This window comes from Megachile rotundata, chromosome 3, assembly GCF_050947335.1.
Source record: "Megachile rotundata isolate GNS110a chromosome 3, iyMegRotu1, whole genome shotgun sequence".
Lineage (NCBI taxonomy): Eukaryota > Metazoa > Arthropoda > Insecta > Hymenoptera > Megachilidae > Megachile > Megachile rotundata.
Window position 1 is genome coordinate 10,688,384 of NC_134985.1, and position 27,894 is coordinate 10,716,277.

General features: G+C 31.1%; 5 protein-coding genes and 1 long non-coding RNA gene across 14 annotated transcripts; 4 read left to right on the plus strand and 2 right to left on the minus strand.

Moving 5' to 3' along the window:
- The first annotated feature begins 75 nt into the window (after positions 1–75).
- LOC100878481 (GEL complex subunit OPTI) lies at positions 76–1,825 on the plus strand. The gene is made up of 4 exons (XM_003702131.3): positions 76–501; positions 574–677; positions 1,400–1,529; positions 1,598–1,825. The coding sequence occupies exons 1-4, from the start codon at positions 403–405 to the stop codon at positions 1,637–1,639; spliced, it is 375 nt and encodes a 124-aa protein (XP_003702179.1). The 5' UTR covers positions 76–402; the 3' UTR covers positions 1,640–1,825.
- Prpk (TP53 regulating kinase) lies at positions 1,597–7,342 on the minus strand. Of its 4 annotated transcripts, none has more exons than XM_076529937.1 (4): positions 7,225–7,342; positions 3,167–3,365; positions 2,828–3,094; positions 1,597–2,756 (listed from the first exon to the last, which is right to left on the minus strand). In XM_076529937.1, the coding sequence occupies exons 2-4, from the start codon at positions 3,351–3,353 to the stop codon at positions 2,509–2,511; spliced, it is 702 nt and encodes a 233-aa protein (XP_076386052.1). In that variant the 5' UTR covers positions 3,354–3,365; positions 7,225–7,342; the 3' UTR covers positions 1,597–2,508. The 4 variants fall into 4 exon arrangements, with proteins under 4 accessions (XP_076386052.1, XP_076386051.1, XP_003702186.1 ...); XM_076529936.1 differs by lacking the exon at positions 7,225–7,342 and adding an exon at positions 5,862–5,981; XM_003702138.3 differs by lacking the exon at positions 7,225–7,342 and adding an exon at positions 5,340–5,446.
- Positions 3,633–8,122, plus strand: LOC100881084 (uncharacterized). 2 transcript variants are annotated; one of them, XM_012282395.2, is made up of 2 exons: positions 3,633–3,700; positions 5,709–7,248. In XM_012282395.2, exons 1-2 carry the CDS (start codon positions 3,664–3,666, stop codon positions 6,377–6,379), a joined length of 708 nt encoding a protein of 235 aa, XP_012137785.1. In that variant the 5' UTR covers positions 3,633–3,663; the 3' UTR covers positions 6,380–7,248. The 2 variants fall into 2 exon arrangements, with proteins under 2 accessions (XP_012137785.1, XP_003702118.1); XM_003702070.3 differs by lacking the exon at positions 3,633–3,700 and adding an exon at positions 4,659–4,809 and having other exon boundaries at positions 5,709–8,122.
- nuf (rab11 family-interacting protein nuf) lies at positions 7,503–27,810 on the plus strand. Of its 4 annotated transcripts, XM_076529935.1 has the most exons (11): positions 7,503–7,644; positions 10,680–10,803; positions 10,881–11,246; positions 12,280–12,354; positions 15,342–15,380; positions 16,717–16,834; positions 25,908–26,072; positions 26,332–26,701; positions 26,778–26,923; positions 27,028–27,078; positions 27,152–27,810. In XM_076529935.1, exons 3-11 carry the CDS (start codon positions 11,008–11,010, stop codon positions 27,272–27,274), a joined length of 1,326 nt encoding a protein of 441 aa, XP_076386050.1. In that variant the 5' UTR covers positions 7,503–7,644; positions 10,680–10,803; positions 10,881–11,007; the 3' UTR covers positions 27,275–27,810. The 4 variants fall into 4 exon arrangements, with proteins under 4 accessions (XP_076386050.1, XP_012137788.1, XP_003702200.1 ...); XM_012282398.2 differs by having other exon boundaries at positions 10,680–11,246; XM_003702152.3 differs by having other exon boundaries at positions 10,683–11,246.
- LOC143264134 (uncharacterized) lies at positions 16,883–22,912 on the plus strand. 2 transcript variants are annotated; one of them, XM_076529938.1, is made up of 3 exons: positions 16,887–18,649; positions 21,572–22,007; positions 22,590–22,912. In XM_076529938.1, exons 1-2 carry the CDS (start codon positions 18,290–18,292, stop codon positions 21,854–21,856), a joined length of 645 nt encoding a protein of 214 aa, XP_076386053.1. In that variant the 5' UTR covers positions 16,887–18,289; the 3' UTR covers positions 21,857–22,007; positions 22,590–22,912. The 2 variants fall into 2 exon arrangements, with proteins under 2 accessions (XP_076386054.1, XP_076386053.1); XM_076529939.1 differs by lacking the exon at positions 22,590–22,912 and having other exon boundaries at positions 16,883–18,649; positions 21,475–21,714.
- Positions 18,768–19,661, minus strand: LOC143264135 (uncharacterized). Its single transcript, XR_013037648.1, has 2 exons — positions 19,298–19,661; positions 18,768–19,233 (listed from the first exon to the last, which is right to left on the minus strand). It is a non-coding gene; the product is annotated as an uncharacterized LOC143264135 (long non-coding RNA).
- Positions 27,811–27,894: the final 84 nt, after the last annotated feature.

The following is a 27,894-nucleotide window of genomic DNA, read 5'->3' on the forward strand; positions in this document are numbered from 1 at the left end:
TGTTTACTGAATTGTAACCAATCAAAGTCGACATGCGCAGTATAAACGAAAACTCATCGTCCAAAAGATATGATCTGCGGAACGAAATATATAACGTATCTGTATTTCCTACATATTTGCGAGAAAGAATTTCCGCTTCTTGCACGAGTTTTACTTTTGGCTGGACACGTATCCTGGCAAATGTATTTTTTACTCTTAGCCCTTTTTTAAATTAAATATCTTCATGCGCGTGCGTGAAAAGTTGTACATACAAAATCTAGCACATTTCCATAATTCAAGAGTTACAGGTGTAGCACTAAAAGAGAACATTTAGGAGAATAAATTGAGTATGATATCTCTAGTTAGGAAATGCTAAGAAGTTTTATAATATATTTCATTACATTAAGTTGAGAAGGTGTAAAAATGTCGCGTTCGAAATCTGAAAAGATAGGAAACGGTGGCAAATGTGAATTAAGTGTTTGGACACGTGCAATAACAGCAAATTCCGAATGGCCAGATAAAGTAAACATAACCACACTTTAATTAAACAATTTCTTATTTTTATTTTCCACTGCATATTTTTTATTATTATAGGAAGAATTTCTTGACGTTATATATTGGGCTAGACAAGTAATTGGAATTATTGTTGGTATAGCATGGGGCCTTATACCTTTAAAAGGTTTCATAGCTTTATTACTGTAAGTTGTAATTACATATATTTTTACATTGACATATGGGAGATTGAAATTCATGGTGGTGAAAGTTTATATTTTGATAATTCAGTTAACAACATTTTACAAGTGTTAAAGGATCCATCCACTTTCATTTAATTATAATTAAATTATAATTTCATTCTTTAAAACTTAATTAAGAATTATTTTCTTAAATTGTGTATTTTAATTATAGCTAACTTTTTAGCTATAAATGCTATTTTTATTATATTTTTGGAAGAAAGTATTTAAAAAATTGTATTTATTATATTTCTCAATTAAATGTTTATAAATGTAATAGTATAACTCCAGCTTGGCAAATTAATTCTTTTTTAAATAGTATAACATTTGTTGTTTCATAATTTCTAAAACATATACATACTGTGATAATGTTTGAGCTAATATATATGTTCACACAACTATATTATACAGAGTGTTTTAGGACTGGTGGGCATAACTTCATTGATGGGTATAGCAAATTAAGATAAAAAAAGAGTTACATAAACTGTTTTGTTTGTTTATTGTGCTCAACCTACCAATAAAGTTATACTTACATATTATATAAAGTATTTTATAACAGTAAATTCCAAATATCATTTTGCAAGAAACTGAAATGTAAGTAATACCACTATAGATGTCAGTCTTTCATATGTTGAATAACATACAATTATAATATAAATATAATTGTATTTGGAAATTTGTTATTTCAGATTTGTACTAGTCAATGCTGGTATTACGTACCTATATTTTAGTAATTTTCAACAAATTGATGAGGAAGAATTTGGTGGTATATGGGAATTAACTAAAGAAGGTTTTATGACATCATTTGCTGGTTTTTTGGTAACTTAATTTTTAATATTACCTATTTTTAATATTTATCATTTTTACAATGAAAGTATTATGTGTAGGTTACATGGATCATTATATATTCTGGATTACATTTTGATTAATTATTTCAATGATGTCAGTGGTGACTAGACTGAAAAAAACTTGTACAATATTTTTTAACAATCAAGTGCTTCATGCAATTTATCTTGAACAGATGAAAAAATATTTTCACATCTTGTATAAGTTATTTGGGCTTTAAACTTTCAGAGCACTTAATAAATGTACAATAGAACTTTTTATTTGTAAAATGTCATGTGTTTACCTATATAATTTGTTCCATGAAATTAAATATTTATTCATTTGAAAGTTATTTTTATGTATATAAAACCTTAAGCATCTTTTTTAAGAAATTAATTCTCTTTTATTACAAAAATTTTTTCTGTCATTAATTTCAATAAGTGCCACAAATCATTACTATAAAAATACACATATTGCAAATGCCAAATTAAATTGTACACATATAAAGGTAATTAATATAAATAAAAATTTTAATAATCATATTGCTCAATATTTAGTTACATTTAATACTTTATATACTATTCATCAAATTTTTATACCTAACATTTTATCCACTATTTAAATATTTTATAGTTGAATATGAATAGTAGTAGCTACTTTTTTAACAAATGTAAAATAATTATGTACAAAATAGGTTTTAGATGTTAATGTAACTTTCTGTTATGTTTTAATGCTAATTGTTTATACAGATATTTAATTATAAGATAAAGTTGTTATATGTATAAGATTATTAGTATTTCAATAAAAATAATTTGAAATGAAAAAATTAATTAAGCTTTCACAATGATACGCACAAGAAAAAAATAATTTGTTAGTTTCATACAAGAAAATTGATTTATTCAAATATTTGCATATATAAATTACTAAAAGTAATTAAAGAGATGTGTTCAATAAAGTATAAAATAGATTGAAGTTATCCAATCATTAATCGTTTCCGTCCTCGAGCCTGCACTTCATTATATTTAGAAATAATTTCTTTACACTGATTTTTATTTGCATAATACTTTTGATAAATGCTAAATATTTTTGTAAATAATTGAGGTAATTCTGAATGTGCACTAAGTAATGACCGTTCAAGAACATATAAGTCAACTGCTTTATCTTCTATGCTTGAGTCTACATGAGCTAATCCAAAATCTATCATAACAAAATTATTTACAGCTAAAAAATGAAGAAATATTAATTATTAATGTATTACTAATTGTTATATTCAACCTGTAATAATGACATACCATTACAGTTTTCTATGCTTATATTTTCAACGTCTTTTACAAGTATATTTGAAGTAGTTAAGTCTCCATGAATTATATTTTTTGAATGCAGTTGTGCAATAATCATTCCAATTCCTTGTGTTATAAAATTTATTAAATGATCAACATTTGACTTCTTTGAAATATTTTTATCAATAAAATCTTTTAATACTATTGCATTCTCTACATATTCCATATAAATACACCGTCTGTCTAAATTTACTAAGTATATGGCTGGTGTTGCTACTCCTTAAAAAAAAATAAATTGAAATATGTACTTTTAAAATAAAATGGTATCATTGTATTATTCCTTTTAATTACCCGCCGCTTTCGCTCTAACTATAGCGCGACATTCGGCTTTTATTCGGTCTTTTGTAAGGCGAGTATCTAAATCAGCATGTCGATACTTCTTTGCAAATCTTTCTTTTATTAATGTTGGTTTTCCTAAGTAAACACCTTTGTACACACGAGCTTCAGCACCCTGTGCTATTAACTCAAAATCCTTCATTTTGTTAAATTTCTGAAATGTTTAAGCATACATTATTTTGAATTATGTATATATATATACATATATATGTACATTTAAGTTCTAGATAGATTTCATTTGGCTAAATTTAAATTTTTAAATATGTAAATTTAAAAATTTTCAAATTCCCAATTTCTTCATTTTCAAAGTTTCAAATTCCAAAATTTATATAAACACCTCTTTAGTAAACAGAAAACAATTTATGAAAAGGTGATACAATTCATGATGTACATTTAAATATGGCATATTAAATTCCTACGTATATTCCTACGTTATATCAACATTATCGTTAATGTACTATTTTATTTTCAGTAACAACAGTTTTATCGGTAAGTACAATATTCACATGTTTTGTAAGTATAAAATTCTGTTTTTAAATTGGTACATTTTGTTAATAAAAGTATGTTCTTGCAAAATTTTTATGAGAAGAAATGTCCTTCTGATCTTTTTTAAAAAGTATTCTCACAAAATAAATATTTTAGAATCTGCATATTAGTAGCTTTATATAAATAATATATTTTAATGGATTTGAAAAAAAAAAGTGTCTATTAATTTAATAATGTGATATCATACTGTTTATGTATTTAATCAACTAAAGGTATGCAAATCATAAGTAATTAATAATTTTACAAGAAGTAATGAACAAGAAGTAATTGCCAAAAAAAGATATTTGAGTGTCATTTTTTTACAATTTAAATAAATTGAAATACATTAAAATTGTATAATACAGATATTTCTGTTATAGACAATTTAAGTTATAAAAATTAAGGAATTTGAGTATTTAACAATTTGGAAACTCATGCCTTTAGAAATTTAGTGATTTAAGAATTAAAAAATTTGAGAATTTTGGAATTTGCAAGTGTAGATCTTTGGAAATCTAGAAATTTGAGAATTTAAGAATTTAGGGATTTGGAAATTTAGATATTTCAGAATACAGAAATTTAAGAATTTTGGAATTCAGAAATTCGTAACTTCCGATTTTTGAAAATGTAGAAATTGAGGAATTTGAGGTTTACAAATTTCATCGCGTAGTCAACACAAAATGACAAGTTACCCCACCTATGAAACGCGAAAGATGAAGTTACTCGCGCTAGCAAGGGCAAGATGAGGGCGAAACGCGAATCGATCGTTACCGGAGAGCGTCCTGCGCGCTAATCGCTATCCCAGCGGCTAGTATTCGCCCGCACTTTGTTCCTATCGGATTGACAAGCTAATACTGTGTTTTTTTGTCTTGTCAAAAAATCGCAAAGACTCGCTCTTTCTTTTTATTTTATTTAATTTATAAATATGAGAGACGAAGTGAAGATGGATGCGAATCGGCTAATCGCCGAAGTATATAAGCGGCCAGCACTTTGGAACCAAAGGCATATCTCTTATCACAATCGCGAAGTGACGAACCGCGTTTGGATGGAGATTGCATCGATATTCAAATTGCCCAGTAGGTGCACCGATGAAATCGTTTATCACGTTATTCATGCTATTCGCGCGCAAATTTCCCAATTTATTTTACCTCGCACGATTTTTCTTATTTGACACCAATTATTCTAATTATCATCAGTAATACAAATAATTTTTTGTCAATTATGTATTTTTAGTTATATACTTATAAGAAGACTGTTCAAAGTGTTTATTGCGTATCTGTTTGCTAGTTTTGAACTTTATTCTGTTATAAAATATACAACACTTTTTTCATGATTAAAAGAAATTTCTATATTATGATTTTTTCTTTAATTTTGACACGAAAATGTATATAACGTTTATTTAAAAGTTATAGATGCTACCTGTTCCTAAAAGGCATAATGTTATACAGTTTTACTCGCCTGTATGGGTAGTACCTTACTTAACCTCACTTTCTTACATTATCATGACTTAAAATATATTATAATTTTAATCAACTTATATATTTAATTTAATGTAGAAAATTTATAGTCGCGTAAAATTTTAATCTAGGAATTATCGATAACTTACAATTTGCTGCTATTTACGGTATTAATGCACAAGTACATTTAAATTGCAAGTATGGGCTGTTTACTGACAGACGCATGCGCGTAAGCACAGTCAATAAATTTTAACTAACGTAACACGTTTATGAATGGCTTTCATTATTTGTATTGCTATTGAAATCATTATTTGTATTTTATGATAGTTATTTAGTAAATTATTCGTTTTTATTTAAATACATATTGTCAATATACAAAAAATATAAAAAAGTATTGACAGTATGTATTGGCGGTCTGAGGTATCGGTTAAAAATATAATTTATTTTACCCATTCGGTCGAAGCTCACGAATTACAACGTTATAACTGAACAGATTAATTATTCTCACATCTTTTCAGAACCAGTGTTAAAAGCGAAGTGGAAAGGTTTACGGGACACTTTTCGGGCAGAATTAAAAAAGGACCAAGTTTATCGTAAAAGTAAATTTCATCGAAATAGGCCGGTATGGATACATTTCAAAAGTTTACAGTTTTTAAAGGAACAAATGTTACCTCGTCCTCCGATTTGGGAGCGAAGTAATCCTTGTCAAGATGACGATCGAGTACCAAGCGAAGGTGAAGGCGATGGACTGATGCTGAAAAGTTCGTCGGTGTCAAATCGAAATGTTGACGACCGTAACTCGATTGCAAATCATCTACTGTCGATGAATAACGACAACGGATTAAAGATCGACAGTGTCAATCATATAGACGTGAAACAAGAACCTGAAGAAAACTTTGACAATCTCGAGTTCCAAAGTGTTTCCGATAATTTAACTGAAAACGAAATGATGTTACAAAATATTTCCCCTGAACAAGTGTTGATAGGCGACAGTGATACTAATATTGGCCTCCCGGTAGATCCTTTAGAAGGCAACCGTTTCGACGACAATTATTATTTCCTTATGAGTCTTTTACCTCACATAAGAGCATTACCTGCAGATAGAAGGATGCTGCTCAGAATGCAAATGCAGGAATTAGTTTATAAAGAGGTTTATAAGAAAAATTCGGATGAAGTTACTACATCATAAAAAAACGTAAAAACAAGTACTTATTTTTAATGATGATACAAACGAGTGTTTTTCGGAACTAGTTAGAGTTTACTAATTTTCATTTATGAAAATTAACGAAACAACTAATAGGTTTGAAAAACGTGGAAAATAAACGATCTTAACTAGGATGACCATTCGTACTAATTTTTAAGCATTTAAATTGATTTAAAAAATTGTGTGCGTAGACCGTAGCGAGGTAGAAATAAAATTTCTGTATTTATTACATATAAAAATTTGATAATTTAGGAATTTTGAGAGTCAGGAATTTGGAAAAATGAAAATTTCAAAATTTAAGCTTATGGAAATTTACAAATTTAGAAATTTGGAAATTACAGAATTTAAATAAAAATAATTAATGCTAATTTGCGGAATGAGAAATTTGGAATTTTGAGAACTTGAAAATTGACTTGCATTCATCATGACGCTCTCGAATTAAAATATCAACCGTAACGTTCGTACGTTGAATCACATTCACAGTTTCATTTAAAAAGTTTTAAGTTACACCGATTTTTAGATCGTTAAGTTTTATTCTAAATAATTGAAAAAATATGTTTGCATTTATTTTAACGCTTTAACCTTTCTGTTTCACAACCTTTCTGTTTTACAACCAATCGCTATTTCTGTACAGAATTCACGGTGAAACTAAATGGTCACCCTAGTCTTAACCTTAACCAAATTTAAATAAGTCAACGCTCCATAGTTTGAGAGACACTGGTGCTTTCTCGTACCTGTAGGTACGACCGTGATGTTTAGCGTGGTGTGTATAGGTATAGTAATTGTATTCGTGTATTCATGAACATTCCTGTTTCGTTGCGCATGCGTACCTGCTATGGCTCCTCTCGGCTGATCGTTTTCGCGTTATGGTTCAGTCGTGCTTTCGTTTAGTTTGTCCACGATTGCCACGAGATCGTTGTGTTCGTTCCGTCTGCCGTTTGAAATTCGACATTTGTTTAACTATTTTGTTTTGACGGGTACATCTGTCTGTTGCGACAAGTACGCTATTATTGTGACGGTTTTTTTTATATGCGTCTACTAGATCGTGGTTTGGTGTGTACAGGTGTTTATCTTAGGTGACAGTTAGGAAGGTGCATCTGCCTCGGATTTTGTCTCTTTTTCCATGCTCTGTACCTTCCGCGTTGAAGCGGCTGTAATTGACTTGTTCGTTTGATTGTAATTGATTATTCGAAACTGAAGAATATCTCGGTGTCCGAATTTCTTTGGGGTTACCTATTGTTCGGTTCAAGGTGAGTCAACGTTCGGCCAATAATGTTAAGGAAATGTCTTTTTTCAAACTTCATCCTACAATTATTATATAAAACTGCATCGAACGATATGATACTAAGTTTATTGTCATCCTTACTCTCGCTTTTTTTCAAATTCAATACTAACGAATGGTATTAAGTTGTTGACAATGGTAAATAATTAATATGCAATAAATTTGAAAATGAATGTATTTAAAGTATCAATTGATCGACAAGGAAATATTTATCTTTTGTAAAGTAAATGGTATTCTGTACATGTACAACGTATTATAGCGAATAATGGTTAGAATTTTAAAATGCCAAATGTTTATGTTGATACGCTACTACCAAGTAGACATTATCCGGATTAAGCAAAACTGTGTTTGATCAGCGTCAAAGTTAATGATACTCTCATCCCATTATAATTAAGGTTAAGGTATTATACGTTGTTGAGCGCTAAAATATACTTCGTCTACACTTTCGAGCTTGCTCTAAATAGCGTCCTGGAATCTCCCTGCGATTCGAAACGCATCCACGCATTCCGTTCCGAGTGACAAGTACCTGGAAACCAAAACGTTAATTATCTTACGGATAATTTTCGTAAATAGTCGCGATAATGTCAATATATTGTACATTTTTATCCGAACTAAAATTTATCTATTTATTTACGCGCCGATGCAAATAAATAAATAATGGATATACCGAGAAATTTCGTTAAAGTCATGTAGGTTAGACTCTGGTTTTCGTACATATAAAAATTTAAATATAATTACGTAGTTGGTTTATAAACGAAACATTGCAATGAGATAAATATTCGATGTATCTGTCGCTCGCGGCATGCGCGTTTAACAAATCTTAGTTACCAACGTAACAACGGTAAAATAATGAACTGGTACAAAATGTCTATAAGATACGTATATAGGATTATTGACCACATTATTATGTCATTTATATCGTTTAATAAAAATAGTACACGTTTTACGTCATACAATGGACTAGACATGAACTATTTTCATGTTACAAATGTATTTAAAATAAAAATAGAACACAGGAAGTGGATAGCTTTCTTGTAAATAAAAGATGTATTTCACATTTGAAACAATATAGCGGGGATATGTATTATCATCTGGGTTATATTTTTGCTGGAAAAAAGCATGTTATACGTTGCAACAGATATTTTAAAATTAGCAAATTAGATGGATTCAAAGGAGAAAATTTTGGCTGTGTTTTGAGCAGTGATATTCGATAATAACACGATTATTAAAATGCGCTTTTAGCGGATGATGAGTTTTAACGATTATCTCGTTGACTGCCTTAAATTAATATGGCTTCGCTTACTGTGTGCGAACTTGTCAAGTGCATTTTGCACGAGTATGAAAATCGATTATATTAATAGCATCCGATAAAGTAACATATATCGAAGTAAACGGGATTTGTGTTTTACACCCTTCATATCTAACGCGTATTAGAAACTTAAGCAGAACAAAACATGTAACGATTATATTTTGTAATTATTAAATATGATTGAGATTGTTTAATTCAAAACCATAAATCTGTTTCGTTAATTTTAATTTCGGATTTAATTAAGATGAAATTAATATTTAATAACTGTTTGACTTTATTCTGATGTTTGAAGTTTTATGCAAAAATGATTCAGTGAGCAACGTATAATCATGCTTTGTTTTATTATTTTCAATTAATCATTCTTTTGTATTATTACAAGACTTGTATTTTCTAAGGAAAATGATGACGTAGGGGAAGAAGACATTTGTGTTTTAAACATTTATTCGGAAAAATTTGATTTAATATTTATTACAAATATAGCGAGTTACATATTAAATATAATAAATAATATTTAATAAATATTTAATAAATATTAAATATAATAAATTAAATAGAAGTTACATATTAAATTTTATAATATTTAATAATTAAAAGTTGCTAACGTTTTTTAAATTGATCTTAACATTTTTCAAATCAGTATTATAATTATATTTTTATAACTCTGATAAAAAGTACATGCAAACTAAACATAACATATGGTAAATCTCATGTACTCTAATATACAAGAATAGTGAAACCTTCCTCTACACCTAAAATTTCTCTAATTATAAAGTGAATAAGAAAACATTTTCCCGTTTCTTTTAGTATTTTATTTTTAATTTTGGATGATTTACAGAAGTGGAGTCCCTGCTTGTAAATTAATAGTTCATTTCGATTTTCAACAAATATTTGAAAGTTAAAATAAAACGCCAAACTGAGGAAGTCACGATACAATCATTTCCTCTACTTTCCAAAATAATCTTTTTATTACAAAGGGAGCGTATGATGCAAATCACGCACTGATTTGGTTCAAACTTTGCATAATTATCAAGAACGCCAAAAATAAGGATTTTGCGCATGCGTAGCGAACAGTTCTCCAAAATAAGAAAGATTTAGAAGAGCACGGAATCATAATTGTATTGTAGCGGGGTAGGTTACAAATCCAGGGGGTGCAAATTCATCTTTTTTTTTTAATACGTAAATATAAATTTCTCCTTTATTTTGAGAAGTTGCACGCTGTAGTTTTACAAAATTTTTATTTTCGTCATCTAAAAGTATGCAAAATTTGTGCGGAATCCATACTTCCTTTGTTAGAAAGAACATGATAATAATCAGACATAAAAGAAAAAGAAATTCATATCTGTTAACTTTGACCGATGTACATATAACGTAACAAAGTGACTCCTTCGACTTTTCTCATATGTTGTTGAGTCTGACTCACTGTACCATGACTCCTGTTCTTGATTCTCACGCTTTTCTCGAACTGTGACTATATAGGTAACGCGGCATATTTATCAAATCCCATTTACATAGATCATAACGCGTTTACTCTCTAAGAATAGGCAGTGTCGTTACATGTAAAAATCATTCACCGTTACATTCGCCAGCTAAGAATGTTAAAGAGATAAAACACGAAGATCTCGGTGTTACGTTCCTCCTCTTATTCATCCTACTCTTTTCGTTTTGAGTGTGTGACTCATTAGAACATTTTTCAGTAGTGACCGGTTCTACCGGTGCGGCGCGTCCTCTGATCGAAGGAGCTCTCTCTCTCGGTGATCCCTCTCTCTGTTTTCTTACCTCATCGAGTTTCGTCTCCAATCTGGCCGATAACGAAGAATGGTAAGCTCCCGTTCGCCAGGCGTAAATGTCTCACCCGCTAACAGCGTGGCTACATCGCGTGTCGTCGTGTCCGACAGTGACGTAGCTCGTGATGGTGACGCCATCTTAACGAGCGGCCGGCAATCATATCACGCAGAGAACGAGGGTGGTCGCGTAAACGGAACTTCTGCCGAATGGAGCCAAAGCGGTCCGCCCTCGCTTTCTATGCCGGCCGACCTGCAGAATCTGGACAACCCAAATTTCCAAGATTCTGGCCATTATTCAGCTAGTCCTGAACATACCGATGCTGCTTCTACACCGTCGTGCGACGTTAAAACTGTCAGAAACGACGAAGAAGAGAGCTACGAAGCTTTCGGGTCGGTCGAAGGTGACGCCGATGACGGGGTGGATTCACCGGGTGGTAGCAGTTCTGCACCCTCACCCACCGGCACCAATTCTCTGAGGTAAGTTCGTTGCCTCGTTTCTATATATACAACTGTATATCGACGGTTTTTTCCCCGCGATATTGATACCACTGGTTCGAAGGCATTGGCGTTACTTTGCGCGCGAACGAATTCAAATTTCAAATTCGATAAGTTCAAGCTTTCTCCGAGAACAATAGAGGGTGCTTTGATCGTTATGAATATGTGTGAATTAATAAAATTGTGCTTGTAGTGCAGTTTTAATACATGGTTTCCATTTATGTGGTTAGTGTGAAGGAGTGAATTTTCAAATTTTTAAATTTACAAACAGTATTCTTACTTAATTCTAAGTAGTACAGTATTTAATTCTAGAACTGTCAATAAAATTTTAATATTGCTGTAAGCAAAATCTTTATGAAAGGAATCTTTATTAATTTCGTTATTGCATTTATAAAAGTGTTCTAACGAAATGTACGCTGCTTTTAACGTTTATGTCGGACATGTTTGCTTTACGAAACCATGTATAGGCATTGCATTTTACAACTCGGAGTTTAATACAGTTTTCCCACATTTGGTATGATTATCATTCGTATAGATCTGTTCCCACGATTAAATTAATGCTTCGGTAGGTTGATCCGATGCGTAGAAAAACTTTCACGCGAAAAGAGAAAATTGAATCTGGTATCTTTTGTACTTTGCAAAAGTTAGCGGAATTATTACTACAGTCTCTTCTATATTCGTTACAAATGTATTGCATATATTTTACTTCCTACATGCGATTATCTTTAAACTTTCAAAACGTGCCTTGTAATTATAATGTACTTATGTATACTTTTCGATTGTTTCCCCTCGTGCTGTATTATGCTACGATATTGAATAGAATTGTGTTGTATGCAATTGTAAAATACAAGTCTCTTATCTGGCATATTTATACGCGAATGGAGGTAAAGAAACTAATTAGTTACAAGACAACGTTTACATTAATTGCAAATACTTACACGATAATATAATGTTATTAGTAAATACTGTATATCATTGTTTTTAATTCTACTTTTATTGATTCTGTTTTAAATAGAAATCCGAGGAGCCCCAATTCAACTATAGGAAGGCATTCTTGGTTAAGAACCTCACTTAGGCGGACACCACCCTGGTAAGTTATATTATTTCAATAATATTATTTTACTTGATTTCTTTATTAAAAATTTGCAAGAAAAAGTAGATGGTATATTGTGTATTGAATGTTATTTTTCATAATATTGTTTATTTTTTAAATGTAATATTTGCCATTTTTTATTTGTTGCAGTTTCATGATTAATATAGGTATATAGTGATTTACATATGTGATTTATATGTATTGTTGGAGCATATGATATAGCAATCTAGATGCAGGAATTTAGGGTATATATATCTATTCTTTTAATTTGACAAATTATAACAAATTCTCAAACATAAAAATTTGAGTTTGCAGTAGTTGTCAGAGATTTAAAAAATTGTAAAGTTGTTGTCATTTAAATAATTTTTATGGTCAACAACTGATTCATATAAACGTTGAATTTTTTGGATGGTCTCATATTTTTAAATTTGTCAATTAAAATGCATTTATCAAAAAATTTCTAATATTTTAAATAGTGTCAACATAAAACAACAAAAAATACACGTTCAAGGAAATTCGTGCAGATTTAACGTGCACTTGGAATTCTCTTTGATATGTGGAACGAAACCAACGGTTGATTTCATGTCACGTCAAAAAATGACATACGTGTTACGTAAAAACGAAATTCATGCATTGTCGGCTGTATTATGGTTATCGGGTTCAGATTGAATTCGCCGCGCGACTTTAATTTCCGCTGATCCGGAAGGCGGAACAATGACGAGGTTGGCGTGTGAAAATATCGTCGTTGCAAAACAACTTGATAAATCGCGGTCTAGCCGCGTTAATAGACCCAAGCAGATAAGAAACCTGTTTAATCCCGGGGAAAGATACTCCAAGTTGTAAAAAACTCGTTAAATTTCTTTGGCAAAATGTCTAAAGCTATCCGTTCGATGTAAAAAGGAAGTTGTTACGAGTAGAGTGTGCGAAGAACACACTAGATAACGTATACAATCGTTCCTATTCTATTATCTCCGATTAGGCCATAATAATTTAGTGGATAACGTTCAGCATCGCAGAACAATTACCTACCTGTGTAATTAACTGATTCCATTTTTATTAGATTGTTGCATATCTAGTGATTTCGGAACAGGGCGTGATTAAAATGACATTTATGGCACATCAATTTGAGTAACTGCACCTAATGTGGAACACTGCCAAAAATAGAAATATGTTTTGTTTTCAATGAAACATGACAAAGTTAATTTATATGTTAATAGTTAACTGTGTAGTACGTTTAAAGAGCTAAGAACGGTGAGATGTAATAATGGTACCTCATATAGAACATGTAAGATTTATAAGGAACTGGGAAGATTTCACTTTTATTGTGGAGAATGAATATTTATTTCATTGAGAGGAACAAATAAATGTATCCAAATTTACTAAAATTTATTTTACATATTATTTTTCTTTGTCCTTTGCATGGTACCATTGCAAGTCATATACCCCTTGCAAGTCATTTTTCATATGTAACTGTATTGCATCAATTTTTCTCTATTATCATTATTATCAAATGCGGAAATTCAGAAATTTAGAAGTTATCAAATTTTCAAATTTTTGAACCCTCAGATTTTGTGGACTCATATTTTCAAATTAATTCATAATTAATCTGACAGCGTAAATTTTTATTATCTTCTTTATTTGATGCCATAAATACCTGGTTACTTTGCTTAGTAGTTAATCCTACTTAAGAATATTTTGTGTGAATCCGACTATTTTGTGTGTAAAATATTGTCAAAACGATAGAACAATTACTTTCATCTATCTTTAAGCTTTGAATTGATATGACACTAATGTTATTTTACAGTGCTTCCATTAAGTCGTTTAAATTTAATATCCAATATCGAAGTAATGGCTTGATGTCACCGAACAAGTCACTTTCTTTCGGATTATCTATTCGTTACAGATGATCACGGATGATTTGAGCTGTTATTATAAAGAACAATAGAATATCTTGAGAGAAAGAAAACGCTCTCATGAATGGAAAGTTTGTCGTATATTATTTTAATTAAAGAATTTTCAATGCGGAGTCTGAACTGTACATCTTGATGTGCAAATAAAGATATGTTTGGTTTATCTAAGAACTCTCAAATATTTAGAAAATTATGAACGAAAACACGTCTTCGATGAAAATTGTATGATAATCAACTGGCACGTATTTGACCTTACAATGACCTTGAAATGCCCTGTGACATGCATATAAAATTTTTTTAATGCGTTGATATATCGTCCTGTGCAGAAATTGATTCTTCAAAACTTTCTATGTAAAAAAGAATTAAAGTATCAAAAGATAACTTATCATAATTTGGAAGATATTTGAGATTTTTTTAACAAATTCAGTGTTTCGCAGTTTTTCAATTTAAAGTATTTTACAGACTGTTAATTTTATCCACGTAGTTTAATTAATAGTTTTTTAAGCAAGATACTCTGAAGAATTAATCCACCTAAAGAAAAATACGCCATTTTAATATGACCTTCACAGGACGTTTCAAGGTCAAATGTAGAAGGGTCCTTTCAGTATCATAATATTTTTGTCTAATTAGTTTTAATTTTTATTTAATAATTTTCTTTGATTCAAATTCGTTGTCAAATAAACCACTGTACATAGAAAACAGGTTACGTTGTGCACCATTTAAAACGCACATTGTACGCTTGCCAAAGGTAGAGCCATTTAATTATTCGATCTTTAACCACGATTATTTATAGATTGTCTTTTCTTGGCTTTGTATACCGATTCAAAACGAATTTTCTGCCTCGCCCATTGGATTCGTCCGTGAAAATTGAAATCTGTTCCTTCTGCCAAAGTACATTGTCATTGAATGTTTTACGCGATTCACGGTTTAATTATAACCTCGTATTAAGTAATCGGAAATATATTTAAATTTCATTAAAATTATTTTAACTTTATTTTTCATTAGTCAAGATATATTTTTTTATTTTTATATATAACAGCTACGTTCTTTACGACCGTCTTCTTTGTTTTTCAGTTCCGGAAGGAAGAGACTTAGTTCAAATGCGTTAGCAAGGTAAGAATTTATCCGTTATTTGATTTTGTAACGAAAATAGTAGCTTCAAATAGACGTTATTAACGCGTTACGTAAGTTGTTTTCTTTTTTAACTGTACCGTGAAAACGTCGATAGTCAAAAAGTTTCCACGAGTCGAAGTTAAGTATGTAATCTGTACGGCGATAAACGAATTTAAATATTACCCACGTACGCGAAGAAGTCCTTTGAAGGAATACAAAAACAAAAGCAAAAATTTCAGTTACTTGCAATGCAGAGAGTTGACGTCAGGAGATAACAATAGCAACGATGTAACTCACCGCCGAAGAATTTATATTTCATAGGAAGAACCTTAGGGTGTTCTCACTCTGACAATTTTCAAGTCCTTCCTTTCCTTTCACGAAACGCAAAACGACAGACTTTCTAAAGCGTGGGCACTGCTACCTGCACACGCACTTCCACATCCTGTTTCCTTTTACGCTTTTATAAGTTCTCCGAGCACAATATTTTATTTCATAATCATATCCGAGTAAGTTTGTTAACGTAAGGTTTCACTACATTTTGTTCTCTTCAATACTTTCAGGTTTTAAAAAAATTAATTTTCAAAAACAAATGTATATTCTAAACTAGTTTTCAGCTTGGGAAAATGCTTCAGCAGCAAATTTTCAGGCGATACTTGGAAATAGTTCTATATATTTTTCTGAATAAAATGATGTATGATTTTCTATTTTTTAAAAAAGTTTTCAACTTGAGAAGATGCAGTTTAACAATCTATGTATTTTTCAAATTTTTAATAAAATTTATTAGAGTACATCTCAAGTTGAAAACTTGAATTTTTTTAAAAAATAGAAAATCATATTTTATTCAGAAGAATACATAGAATTATTTTCAGAATCACCTGAAAATTTGCTACTGATTTTATAAGAATAACTATTAAGTTATTCAAATGTCGATTTTAGGGACACTAGAAACATTATAAATTTATTTATATATTTATTTAAAAAATTAAGAGCATAGATCAAAATATAATTAAACGAATTATGGATTACTTAAAAGAAACGCAGGAGGGTTTAGTAAAATACAATATTAATTTTAATATTCTGTCAAATAGTAGGTTTTCTATTTTCGCGAAATTTTCGATTGGTTTTTACACTAGTATAAATTTATAGTAATATTTCCAGCGGAGTAAACCAACTGGAACGTCGAATATTCATAAATTTCACTTTCAACGTACTGTACATATTTTTTAAATCACCTTGACTTTATTGATAATTTTTTAAATTTCTACAAATTTTTATCGCTTCGTTAGGCAATGGGCACGCCAGAAATAATGATTAATTATTGTTGCTTGTTTTCTAGTCAACTTTATCGAAGTAGCAGTTTTAACAGCTCTGGCAGAGGTTCCAACTGTGATCCCGCGGACGATATGTACAGCGATGTTTCCCTCGAGGATGATGTCATTGATCTCAATCATAGAGTGAGTACCTTCATTATTATAGTTACCTGTCATAATTAGTCAATACTTAACTAAACAGAACAACAGAAGTTAATTAAAAAACCTCAGTGCTTTTAAATTTTCAAGTTCATTGATTCAGATTTTCTGATCGACAGAGTTTCAAATTTACATATTTTTATTTTTTAAATGAAAAATTTGAAACTTCAGAAATTTTAAGGTTACAGATTTAGAAATGCAGGCATGTTCAGATTTTCTAACACGATTTAAAGTCATAAGATTTACAGGGTGTTTCGCAATTAGTGTAGGTTCCTGAAATGAGGGGTAGCTGATGTGATTCTGAATAAGATTTCCCTTTGCAAAAATGGGGTTCGAAGCTTCGTTTTTGAATTGTTAAGGAAAAACGCGGACCAATCAGAGCGCGAGAATTATTACGCGTTGGACTACTCTACGCGTCGAATATCCACGCGTTGGATTACTACGCGTTGGATATCCACATGCTGGATTACTACGCGTTAGATTACCACGCATTAGATTCCTACGCTTAGAATTACCACGCTATGCATTATTACGCGTTGGATTACTACGCGTAGAATATGCACGCGCTAGATTACTACGCGTTGGATATCCACACGCTGTATTAGTGCGCGTTGGATTACTACGCATTGGATTACTATGCGTAGGATTACCACGCGTTGCATTACCACACGTTGCATTACTACGCGTCGAATATCCACGCGTTGGATTACTACGCGTTGGATATCCACATGTTGGATTACTACGCGTTTGATCACCACGCATTAGATTCCTACGCTTAGAATTACCACGCGGTGCATTATTACGCGTTGGATTACTACGCGTAGAATATGCACGCGCTAGATTACTACGCGTTGGATATCCACACGCTGTATTAGTACGCGTTGAATTACTACGCATTGGATTACTACGCGTTTGATTACCACGCATTAAATTCCTACGCTTAGAATTACCACGTGGTGCATTATTACGCATTGGATTACTACGCGTAGGATTACCACACGTTGCATTACTACGCGTGGAATTACCACGCGTTGGATAACTACGCGTTATCCGAAGCTGTCGCTCTCGCGTCTGGGCGCGCGTAATCGCCGCGCTCTGATTGGTCCGCGTTTTTCCTCAACAATTCAAAAACGAAGCTTCGAACCCCATTTTTGCAAAGGGAAATCTTATTCAGAATCACGTCGGCTATTCCCCTACACTAGTTGTGACTCCCTGTATAATGTCAGATGTGATATGCGTACCCGCCTTAATCAAATGCATGCATATATAATTAGATCTGAAGTTAACATTTATCGCGTTAAAATTCGTATGTACGTGAGCATTTAACCTCATGGTTCGGCGCATCATGAGACAAAATTGCCATCGATGCAACAGAAAGTATACTCCAAACTCAGTGTCCGATGAAAAAGAGAGAGTTTGATAAATTTATGAGGCTCGTAAATGTGTGCTTCTAATACCCCTTGTCGATCGCCACCGCGATCAGGATCTCCCAGGAAAAGCAACCCAGATTATGTTAGGTTCCCGCAACAGCAGCCACCGCATCATCATCCTTATGTGTATTATCCTCCACCGTATCCTCCATTCAATCCATACAGTCCTTACCCACCTTATCCCGGAAATTTTTATTCATCCTACTGTAACGATGTAGCACAAGATTCGAAAGGATTTTCTTGGTTCAGTATATTCTTAGTCATTTTTCTGCTTTTGGGCGTCATTGGTGCTTTCTGTTATCGAACTTTATCTCGCGATACTCGACGAAGATTGCATGCTAGGCTACCCACATTGATGCAACCGACACAGGTAAATCTTTCGATTATTATACTGAGTGTTTCGGACAAATGGGGACACCTGGATACCTGCCTTATTTGTTACTGTTTGAGAGATTTTTTCTAGTTACTATTTCAAGATATATGCGTAATTGTACAAACAAATTTTTGTTTATTTTTTTTAGAAGATTTTAAGGCTATTTATGCTACATTCAATAATACAGTGTTTAGGTCATCATTTTTTAATTTTATTAAGGCTACCACCTGATAATATGAGAGTAGGATGTGATTATAGCTAGAATAGTGTTAGATATGATGAATTAGAGTCAAGATTGAAATTAGAAATTAGGGTAGAAAGTATTATATTTTTTAATTTAAAGTACCTCATGAATCGACTTAAATCTTGTACCTCAATACTTTTAACCGACTTCGAAAAAGGAGGTTACTCAATTCGATCAGTATTTTTTTTTTCCCCCAACACAGAATAGTTCTATCGACCTACGTAATAAATATATAATTTCATTTTGATCTTGAAATTTCATAACAGAAATTGCATTACCTTGACAAAATTTTCTGAGAAAATTGTCCACAATTGCATTACTTTGAAATTGTTTTTTCCTAAAAAAATTGTTCACATAACAAATAAGAGAGGTACATAAGTAATTCCATTTAGATGACTCACCTTATAGATTCGATGTTTCCTTTTACTTCAATCTTCTCCACTGACCAAAAACGTCGACAGACGAATAACATTGGTTATCGTAAAAAAAGATGTTAATGATTCGTTGAAACGGTTTTACATTTTATTTGTGTTTGATTAACAGAGTCGTAAATTATATGTCGAACATTGCCAGCAATTGATATGTTTCTATTTGCGACATGTTTATTTCGGAAGTGGTTGGTATGCGATTCGATTAGTGATACAGCATTGTTCTCTCTTCTTTCAAACCGTGTCATAAATAGAAACGGGTTACGTCATTCGTGATATTGAAAGAGAAAATACTCAGTGCAAAAAATTAAATTATTCAGTATTTTTTTCAACAAATGCAATATCTAATAAAATGAATTCTGTCAACATTTATTGAGCTACTTATTAATAACGTAAATATAAAGTTGCCAAAATGATTTTAGCACATTTTTTTTAACTCAAAAAAGGGTTATACTTGAACGCATTTAATTTTTTATTTTGGATTTATTAATTCATAATTAAGAGTATTTTAATTAATATCTACATTTTAATCGTTGAACATTTTGATCATTTTTATTTGAATTATTTTTTAATTGGGAATTGGTTTTATTTTTAATTTAAACTTGTGAAATTAAAAGTTAATTTTAATTAGTATTTTTCAGTTAATGATTGCAAAGTAGTCATTAATTAAAAGTGTTCAATTAATATGAACTCATAATGTCATAAGTTTAAATTAAAGATGAAATTATGATGAATTGAACGAATACAGGTGAATTAATAAGAATTAATTTGAATTAATTTGAAGCAAAGTTGATTTAAAAACTCTCAATTTTTAAAAGATAATATCTCTATTTTTTATTTTTAATTCGTTGTTTCAGCAAAATGATACAGTATTATTTTACGACTACTTTAAATAATTGCTCTAAAAAAATATTACACGGTATTTTCACTCGTGTCATCAATTATTAATTATAATTCACTCGTTTAATTATCAACGGAGTAATTAAAAATTCCAAAATTCTATTGGAATATCTTAAAAATTCCCATAATGTTTGCAAGCAATGTAAAACAACCGTTTCAATGATTTTCGCGCACGTATAATTTAACCTTTCATTGCATTCTATTACAAACATGTTGCATAAACATTTTATGAAATTCTATTTTATTAAACATAAACAAATAATAAATTTTATAATCAATAAAATCGTTGATAATTTCTTATTTCCAGTTACAATTTCTTATTATTTTTTTCTCAACATGTTGCAAGTTTGCAATATATATCATTTCTCTTTAAATAAATTTTGTTCAATTTTAAAACATACATATGTACATACAATATGTGTCAACTCTGATTACATTAATCTTAAAATGTGTTGTTAAGAATAATATTTTAAACAACTTTTTCCTACAATTAACCGATGATTGTCAGAGATATTCGTGAAAAATATTTTCGATGTAATTTACGAAGAGACACACTTCAACGATTTCGTTGAGGTTGAAGTCTATTGTAAAGATCAACTCCTGAGTAACTTTGCTTGTACATAATCACGTCTCGACCTTAATTTCTAAGAAGTACGCTGAAGACTCCGGTTTAATTTATATTATTACTAATAAGTACTTGTAGGCTTTCGCTAACAAACACAATATATCAGTACGACATATTTCTGTATTGTCCACAATACCAACGATTTGCTTTCCAAAGAATATTCCTAGTATACCGAAACGTACTATATTCGTATACTATGTTTCTACAGCACCACATCAATTCAGCTAAATATAACGTCTGATGATTTCACCTATGGCGTGCTATACGATAGAATATGTCACAATAAAGTACAAAATACACTTCCAGTTCATATACACTAAAAGTTCAAGTATACGATACTAATCAATGTTATATCAAGGATAAGAAAAGAAACAAATGGCATAGACTAGTAGCAGAATATGTTAAAAACATAAACTCAAGTTTCAAACATTTCTGAAACCGAGCAGACCGGTTACAGAAACAAGTAGCTCGCTGTTTTTGACAACATATTTCAAGTTCAATGTAATCAGGTCTGAAACCAGTAATTTGCATATTTATTAGTACAAAAATCGTGCAATGAAAGGTTAAACGATCACGTTTCATACGATTGTAATAAACAGAGGGTACAAACATTTGTCACATCCAGGATTATAATCGCGGGGACAGAGTCCTTTAAACCCATAACCTTCGCAAGCGATTTCACGACCGAGCGGCCCCTAAAGATGATCTTTCTGAACCTGTAGACCACCAGGAGAAAAAGAGACGCGAATCAAAATTATCCCGCTGAATTTATTCTCTATTCCGATGCAAGTGCCGCGCAAGATAAAGATTATAACGTGTTCTGCGAGCGATGCGACGATTATCGTTTCGTGTCGGATAACGGGCCGAAACGTGGAAATTATTCGTTATGCGAACGGGACGACAGTAGAAACGAAGGCATCGTCGAGATCTCAGATAACAAAGTCAGTGTTGCCACCGATGTATCTGGTACGGTAATGAACGAAGCTACTCGATCGACGGCCACTTAGCATAATTTCTTATCACGCATACAAATCCGTTTCGATGAACTCCTATTTACGCATTCAAAGCATTGCAAATTTAAAACGAGGAATTAATTATGGTTACTCACGAAAGAAATCGTACGATTACGAATCGCTGAATGAATTACGTAACGAGGAGGTAACTATTATTAAGGCGCAAAAGTTTTACACGGCGATGGGCAAATTTAGTGACTCATGAAGGTGCATTGCATGGAGTTACAGAAATACATGTAGCATTCGAATTCCAAATTTTTAGAAATTTAAAATGTGTAAACATCTAAAAACTTGTTGATTTAGAAATTGGAAGTTGGAAATTTGAAAATGCAGAAATATAGAAATTTTCAAATTTTAAACTTTACGTATAGCTATTTAAAAATGTGATAATTTGAAAACGTAGCAATTTTTGAATTTTTAAATTTAAAAATATAGAAGTTACAAATTTTTTAATTTGACAATTTAGACACTTAATAACTTGATATTTAAGAATTCAGAAATATATTAAATTGTTCAATTTACCATTTCAAACATCTAAAAATATAAAAGTTTTAAATTTTCGATGTTTCAAGTTTTCAGAAATTTAATCCTAATTTTTAAATTCTGAAATTTCTATATGTGCAAGTTAAAACTTTGAATTACCTAACAATGACCGTGCATGTACGAATATAATTGCCCATCTCTGTTTTAACATAAATTGTACGCTTTAGAGTTATATTCATTACAGGATTATTCTCATTTGTTAACGAAGATGGATCCTCATAATTGAGTGTATAACAATCGGATCGTCGATTTTCGTGTGATATGAACCGCAAGAGTTTCATTAATCATGCATGATTCAACGGCTTATTTCTCTTCCTGAAATTTAAAGAATAATTTTTTCTGACGTATTCGTTTTCATAACGTGACAAAGTATATGGTTTGTAAGAGATTCTAATATAAAAATAAAATGTTAACTTTCAAAAATAGTTTCAATTATTAAAAATATTTAAATCAATATGAAAATTATTTGTATTTAATAAAATACTGAAATTAATTTATTAAAGTCAACATGTAAACATAGTACACACGGTATATTCATTGAAAAGAAACAAATGCAAACGCATGTCAGTAAAAATACGGTCATGTGGGAGTGAATCAAATTAACTAGTCTTAAAATCAATTTTGAGGAGCAAAATTATTCACGTACATATGTAAAACATTCAAAATTAATAATTTTAGTGAAAACAACACATTGATTGTAAAGTATAAAGTATGACATGTAGGAAAGTGAAAAGTGGTTTCATTGGATGGACAGGTTGGCCATTTCTTAATTTCTTGATCGTTCTTGGTGTAATTGGTTATCTTGGTTGCGTTATATACCAGAAATGGGAACCAGCTGCAGTGTCTAGTAGTGCTCCAGCACCAGACACTGGACACTCTGACACTGGCGGACGTACTAGGAGTGGACGTCGTTATATTGGACGTACTCATACCGCTGCCGATCAATGATCGTGAACTAATTTTGGAACGAGAACGATATAAAATATTTTACTGTTAAAGTCAGGTATTTAATATAATCCTCTTTAAACACAATTAAAATCACGTATCTGATAAATATAAAAATTATAACTTCTCCGTTTCACTTTTTTATAACCTCAAATAAAATACACAAATTTTACGGATTAAAAAATGTCATTGTCGTGCAAAGTATTTTATTCGTTTAAAATATGTAACGTTTTATTACTTTGTTGGAAGTAAATACAAGTTGATAGGACATATACATCCCTTACAGAATGTTAATATGTTTGGTTGCGACATAAATTGCGCAATGTAAATTGATCAGGGGCGTAGGTATATTATCGCTGGACATTTATCAAACTACAAGTATTATGTGATTCATTAGTAATAATTACCATACATACATTATTCATCGAGGAAGTACTGTTGTGTAATTTTATAATTCGAATTTGATACACTATGTAAAACGTATTCTATAACTTTTTACTTTCAACCTTATCTTTTCTTAACAATGTAAAAGAACTCCTAAATCCAACGTTCTATAAATTTCCGAATCTCCAAATTTTCAAATTCCTATATTCTTCTGTAAATTCTCAAGTTCCAAATTTTTAAATTTTAAATCAGATTTTCAATTTCTCAAATTCCTAAACTCAAAATTTTCAGTTTTCTAATTTTCTTTGAAAGCTATATCAATTTAAATATTTGGTAATTAAAAAGAAACAGGTAATGGGGTCTTTCCCCTAGGTGTTGATATTCCTTAGAGGCGCCTACGGTACTCGCGAAGTGTTTGAAAGTATGTGCGTAGGGGTAGCTGAAACTGTGTTCGATATAACGTGAATACGCGCAATATACGTATGTGATTTAACGGAGTTAGTCGATACAGAGTATGGAGTACACAAATAGCCTCTCGGCTACTCCCAGCTTACAGTGGGCGATTGAGACGAACGATTATATTCGAAGTACGCTCAAAGAAACGGATGTGCGCGTAGTGTTGTGGTTCTCTCTGTGCATCTTAGATTATCCGCACGTTTATTGTTGGAATTCACCGTTCGTACGTGGACGCACTAAATTTCGAGGTTAGGTTAGTGACAGAGTGCTGCGGAGGAGGATGGATAGACAACCGGCATGCCTGCACGTTGTTTTAACGGAATAATCCGCTGTATCGGATTAGTCAAAGAGGATGACGAGTCTACTTGACACAGGCGTAACGTGAGAGATCACGATTCAGAATGGAATCAAATAGTTACGATGAACAGACAGATCCAAGTTCGATCGAACGTTACGATCGCGACAATCGTTTAACTTCCGGAGAGGGCCCGTCTCCTGGACCTGGGGCTGGCCTTGAATATGATTTATGGGAGGGACAATTTCAATTTGTTGGACAACCGTTTTCACGCGGTAGTCGACTACCTCGTCGCCGTGATCCTCGGCTTACTGAACAAGTAAGACAGTTCCTAGCACGTTAGGATCGTTAAACTGTACGAGTGATTCTTTTTCGTTTTATTATAGATAACTTGACTTTAGTTACAATTCAGTGTAAATATTGTGTGTAAAATGTAAAAATAACTAACGACGAGTACAGATTTGTATAAAATATAAATATAAATCCCTATTATATGAAGTATATCGTATACAAAACTAATATTATTCGTAATTCACTGTGTGATACCGGAAACGCTTATCACTGCCCTAAGTGATTACTAAGGATTGATATATTGGCTTATTTGATAACAAAAAAATGGATAATTATAATATAGGAAAAAGTAAAAAATAAAAATTTTATTTTGTTTATATTTTATTATGAGGAAAGAAATATTGTCATTTAACAAAGTATAGTCTGTTGACTACTAATTAGTATAATTCTATAAAAAGTAATTTAAATTATAATTAACATATCACATGTTTCAATTTAAAAAGGCTGAATTTTAAATTTATTCTATCTTAGAATATTAAATCAAGAAAATTTAATTAACAGTACATAAAAAATAGTCACTTTGTTAGATTTTTCAATTTTTTAAACGGGATTTAATACAGTGTTTATTACATATAAGCATAAGTTTTATGGCTAACTATATTTGAATTACACATGTTTTTGCGTTTGGTATTCACCGTTGGAAGCCGGGGTGATCATTGAACATATGGTATGATCTAATTATAGCCTTCTAGAAAATGTATTGGGAATAAAATGAGGTTATTTGAAATTTATATTTTACGAGCATAATACCGGTTACTAGTAACTTTAATTTTACTTCAAGGTTTATACTATGAATATAAACACAAGATTTGTACAGAAATGTAAGAATAATACAACTGCACATTTTGTACTTGAGAGTCACTGACTTACAACACATAGAATGTAAAGTAAGCCGTGCGCGGGTTTTTAAACGGAAACCATCACTGATGCTTGCGCTAATACATTTCGTATTTTGTTGTCAGGATTTATAAATAATGTTTGTTCAGTGTTAAAATAAAAATAAACAGTCATCACAACATGTTTTCAAAAAATTATAAATAAATATTTAAAAGCTGTGTTATGTATTTTTAGGTTCAAATGATCCAGGAACAAATGCATGCCTTAGTAGACACTCAGTCGGTCGGGGAGGAGCGGTATGCTAGGGCAAAACAGGAAAACGCTACGTTGCAGGCAAGAATATTAATGTTGGAAGAAGCTGCCAAAGATGCTGAAGCTAGGGCTGAAGAGAGACTTCAGGTAATTCTATTAAATCTTTTACACTTTTATATTTATGTATTCTTAAAATAAAAATTTATTGATTCATTTGTTAATGTACAATGATAGATGAATTCAAAATGTGAAAAATTCAAGCTGTGATAAATATAAATTTTACAATATTATATTAAAATATTATTGTAGTAAAGGAACAAAATATATTTTTGTTAGAAATGATTCCTTTCCATATTTTGTTTATTTGCAAATGATTATTTCTATATATTTAATATTAATATTCCAGGCAGAACAACGAAGGCATAGAGAATGGGCAAGTCGTTTGGAACGTGAACGACAGTTACAGTTAGAAAATTATGCCATTAAATTACAAGCAATAGAATTAGAAGGATCTAGTTTAAGAGATGAAATAGGAAGGTTACGAGAACAAGTCGAAAAACTGAAAACAGAGAAGAATCGATTAGAAAATGATCTTGAAGAAGCTAGAAGAGAAGTAGATACTTTACGTGAAAGTGAACGTCAAGCAATAAGTCGAGCTAATGAAGCTCACTATCAGCTTGAAGTTGCTAGAGAAGAACTTTCAATAAAAATTGAAGATCAGCAAAGGATAGAAGAATTAGTGCAACAGGTTGCACAACTTCGAGCTCGTAATAAAAGTAAGTTTTTAGTTAAGATAATTAATTAAAATAATTTCTAAGAAAACTATTTAAAATATTATTTTTATTCTTTAAGGTCTTGAAGAAGCACGGGATGAACTACAAGCTGCAGCGGCTCTGCAGGCAGGCCATGAACTATTAATGTTAAATCCTTGTAATAATACTGCTGAAAAAGGACCTAGTCTCGCTGTAGAATTATTAGCTGGCATGAATCAAGACCAAGTACGTTATTCTTATTCTTATTATAACAAATCGAATTCTGAATCTGTTGGAATAGAAATTATTTTGTATTTGACACTTTCTTTATTATTTGAATTTTACTGTAGATGGATGGACAAATTCCTGGAGATAATGGTGAACCTTGTAGTATATCTGAAGTATGTTTTTGTATTATAAATACAAACTACGTGATTTGTATTATTTTTTACATTATTATTTTCTTTATTGCAGATGAGACAAGCTTTAAAGGAACAACAAGAGGTTAATACACATTTAAGGGCGTACATCGAAGGAATTTTATTAAACGCGGTTGAAAACTATCCTCAGTTGTTAGAAGTGAAACAAACTCATTGAACTGTTACGTGAATAGCTAACTATTGAATTTAATGTTAATTGTTTAAGGCAGTTGTACATTACACTTCTTTGTCGGAGCTCTTACTTATAGGCTAATATAAGCAGTTTTGTCATAACTGTATGGAAATATTAGGAAAGCAATTTCCGTCCAGCCGAACTTAAAATTTTAGTAAATTATTATGGTCGTTAAATTAAAAATTTTCACTGCCATTGTGATTACTTTAATTGTACAATGTTTTTACTAAAGGCAGTGAACATACTAAAACGTTATAAGAAAGAAATAGTGCATGAAAATAAAATAAAAAACCATTAAAAGTTTTGTATTATCCGAGTACTGAAACTTGGAGCCTTGTAATGTTGCCTTTATAGAAATGTTATAAAACTTTTTTAAAAACTCGTAGACGATTTATAATATTTTCTAAATTTTTTAAATTCGTATTTAAAAATCATAGTTAATTAAAAATTGTAAATTTAAATAAAATTAATCTTATTTTATACCTTTCCAAAGAAAAAATAAAGAATTGTCTGCAACGTAACTTTTGCGGTTATTTCAGATATAAATACGAGAAATTATTAAATACATTAATTTCACCCCTTGTACAAACAGATAATAAAAAAAG

Excerpts from the sequence above, each read along its gene's own strand:
- LOC100878481 (XM_003702131.3), top strand. The coding sequence starts at position 403 with ATGTCGCGTTCGAAATCTGAAAAGATAGGAAACGGTGGCAAATGTGAA. Across the intron at positions 502-573 it reads ATTCCGAATGGCCAGATAAA|GAAGAATTTCTTGACGTTAT; the intron begins GTAAACATAACC and ends TTATTATTATAG. Across the intron at positions 1,530-1,597 it reads CATCATTTGCTGGTTTTTTG|GTTACATGGATCATTATATA; the intron begins GTAACTTAATTT and ends TATTATGTGTAG.
- Prpk (XM_076529937.1), bottom strand. The coding sequence starts at position 3,353 with ATGAAGGATTTTGAGTTAATAGCACAGGGTGCTGAAGCTCGTGTGTAC. Across the intron at positions 3,095-3,166 it reads AGTTAGAGCGAAAGCGGCGG|GAGTAGCAACACCAGCCATA; the intron begins GTAATTAAAAGG and ends TTTTTTTTTAAG. Across the intron at positions 2,757-2,827 it reads AAGCATAGAAAACTGTAATG|CTGTAAATAATTTTGTTATG; the intron begins GTATGTCATTAT and ends TTCATTTTTTAG.
- LOC100881084 (XM_003702070.3), top strand. The coding sequence starts at position 4,659 with ATGAGAGACGAAGTGAAGATGGATGCGAATCGGCTAATCGCCGAAGTA. Across the intron at positions 4,810-5,708 it reads ATCGATATTCAAATTGCCCA|AACCAGTGTTAAAAGCGAAG; the intron begins GTAGGTGCACCG and ends ACATCTTTTCAG.
- nuf (XM_012282398.2), top strand. The coding sequence starts at position 10,801 with ATGGTAAGCTCCCGTTCGCCAGGCGTAAATGTCTCACCCGCTAACAGC. Across the intron at positions 26,924-27,027 it reads CTGGCATGAATCAAGACCAA|ATGGATGGACAAATTCCTGG; the intron begins GTACGTTATTCT and ends ATTTTACTGTAG. Across the intron at positions 27,079-27,151 it reads AACCTTGTAGTATATCTGAA|ATGAGACAAGCTTTAAAGGA; the intron begins GTATGTTTTTGT and ends TCTTTATTGCAG.
- LOC143264134 (XM_076529938.1), top strand. The coding sequence starts at position 18,290 with ATGTGTGCTTCTAATACCCCTTGTCGATCGCCACCGCGATCAGGATCT. Across the intron at positions 18,650-21,571 it reads CATTGATGCAACCGACACAG|ACCACCAGGAGAAAAAGAGA; the intron begins GTAAATCTTTCG and ends CTGAACCTGTAG.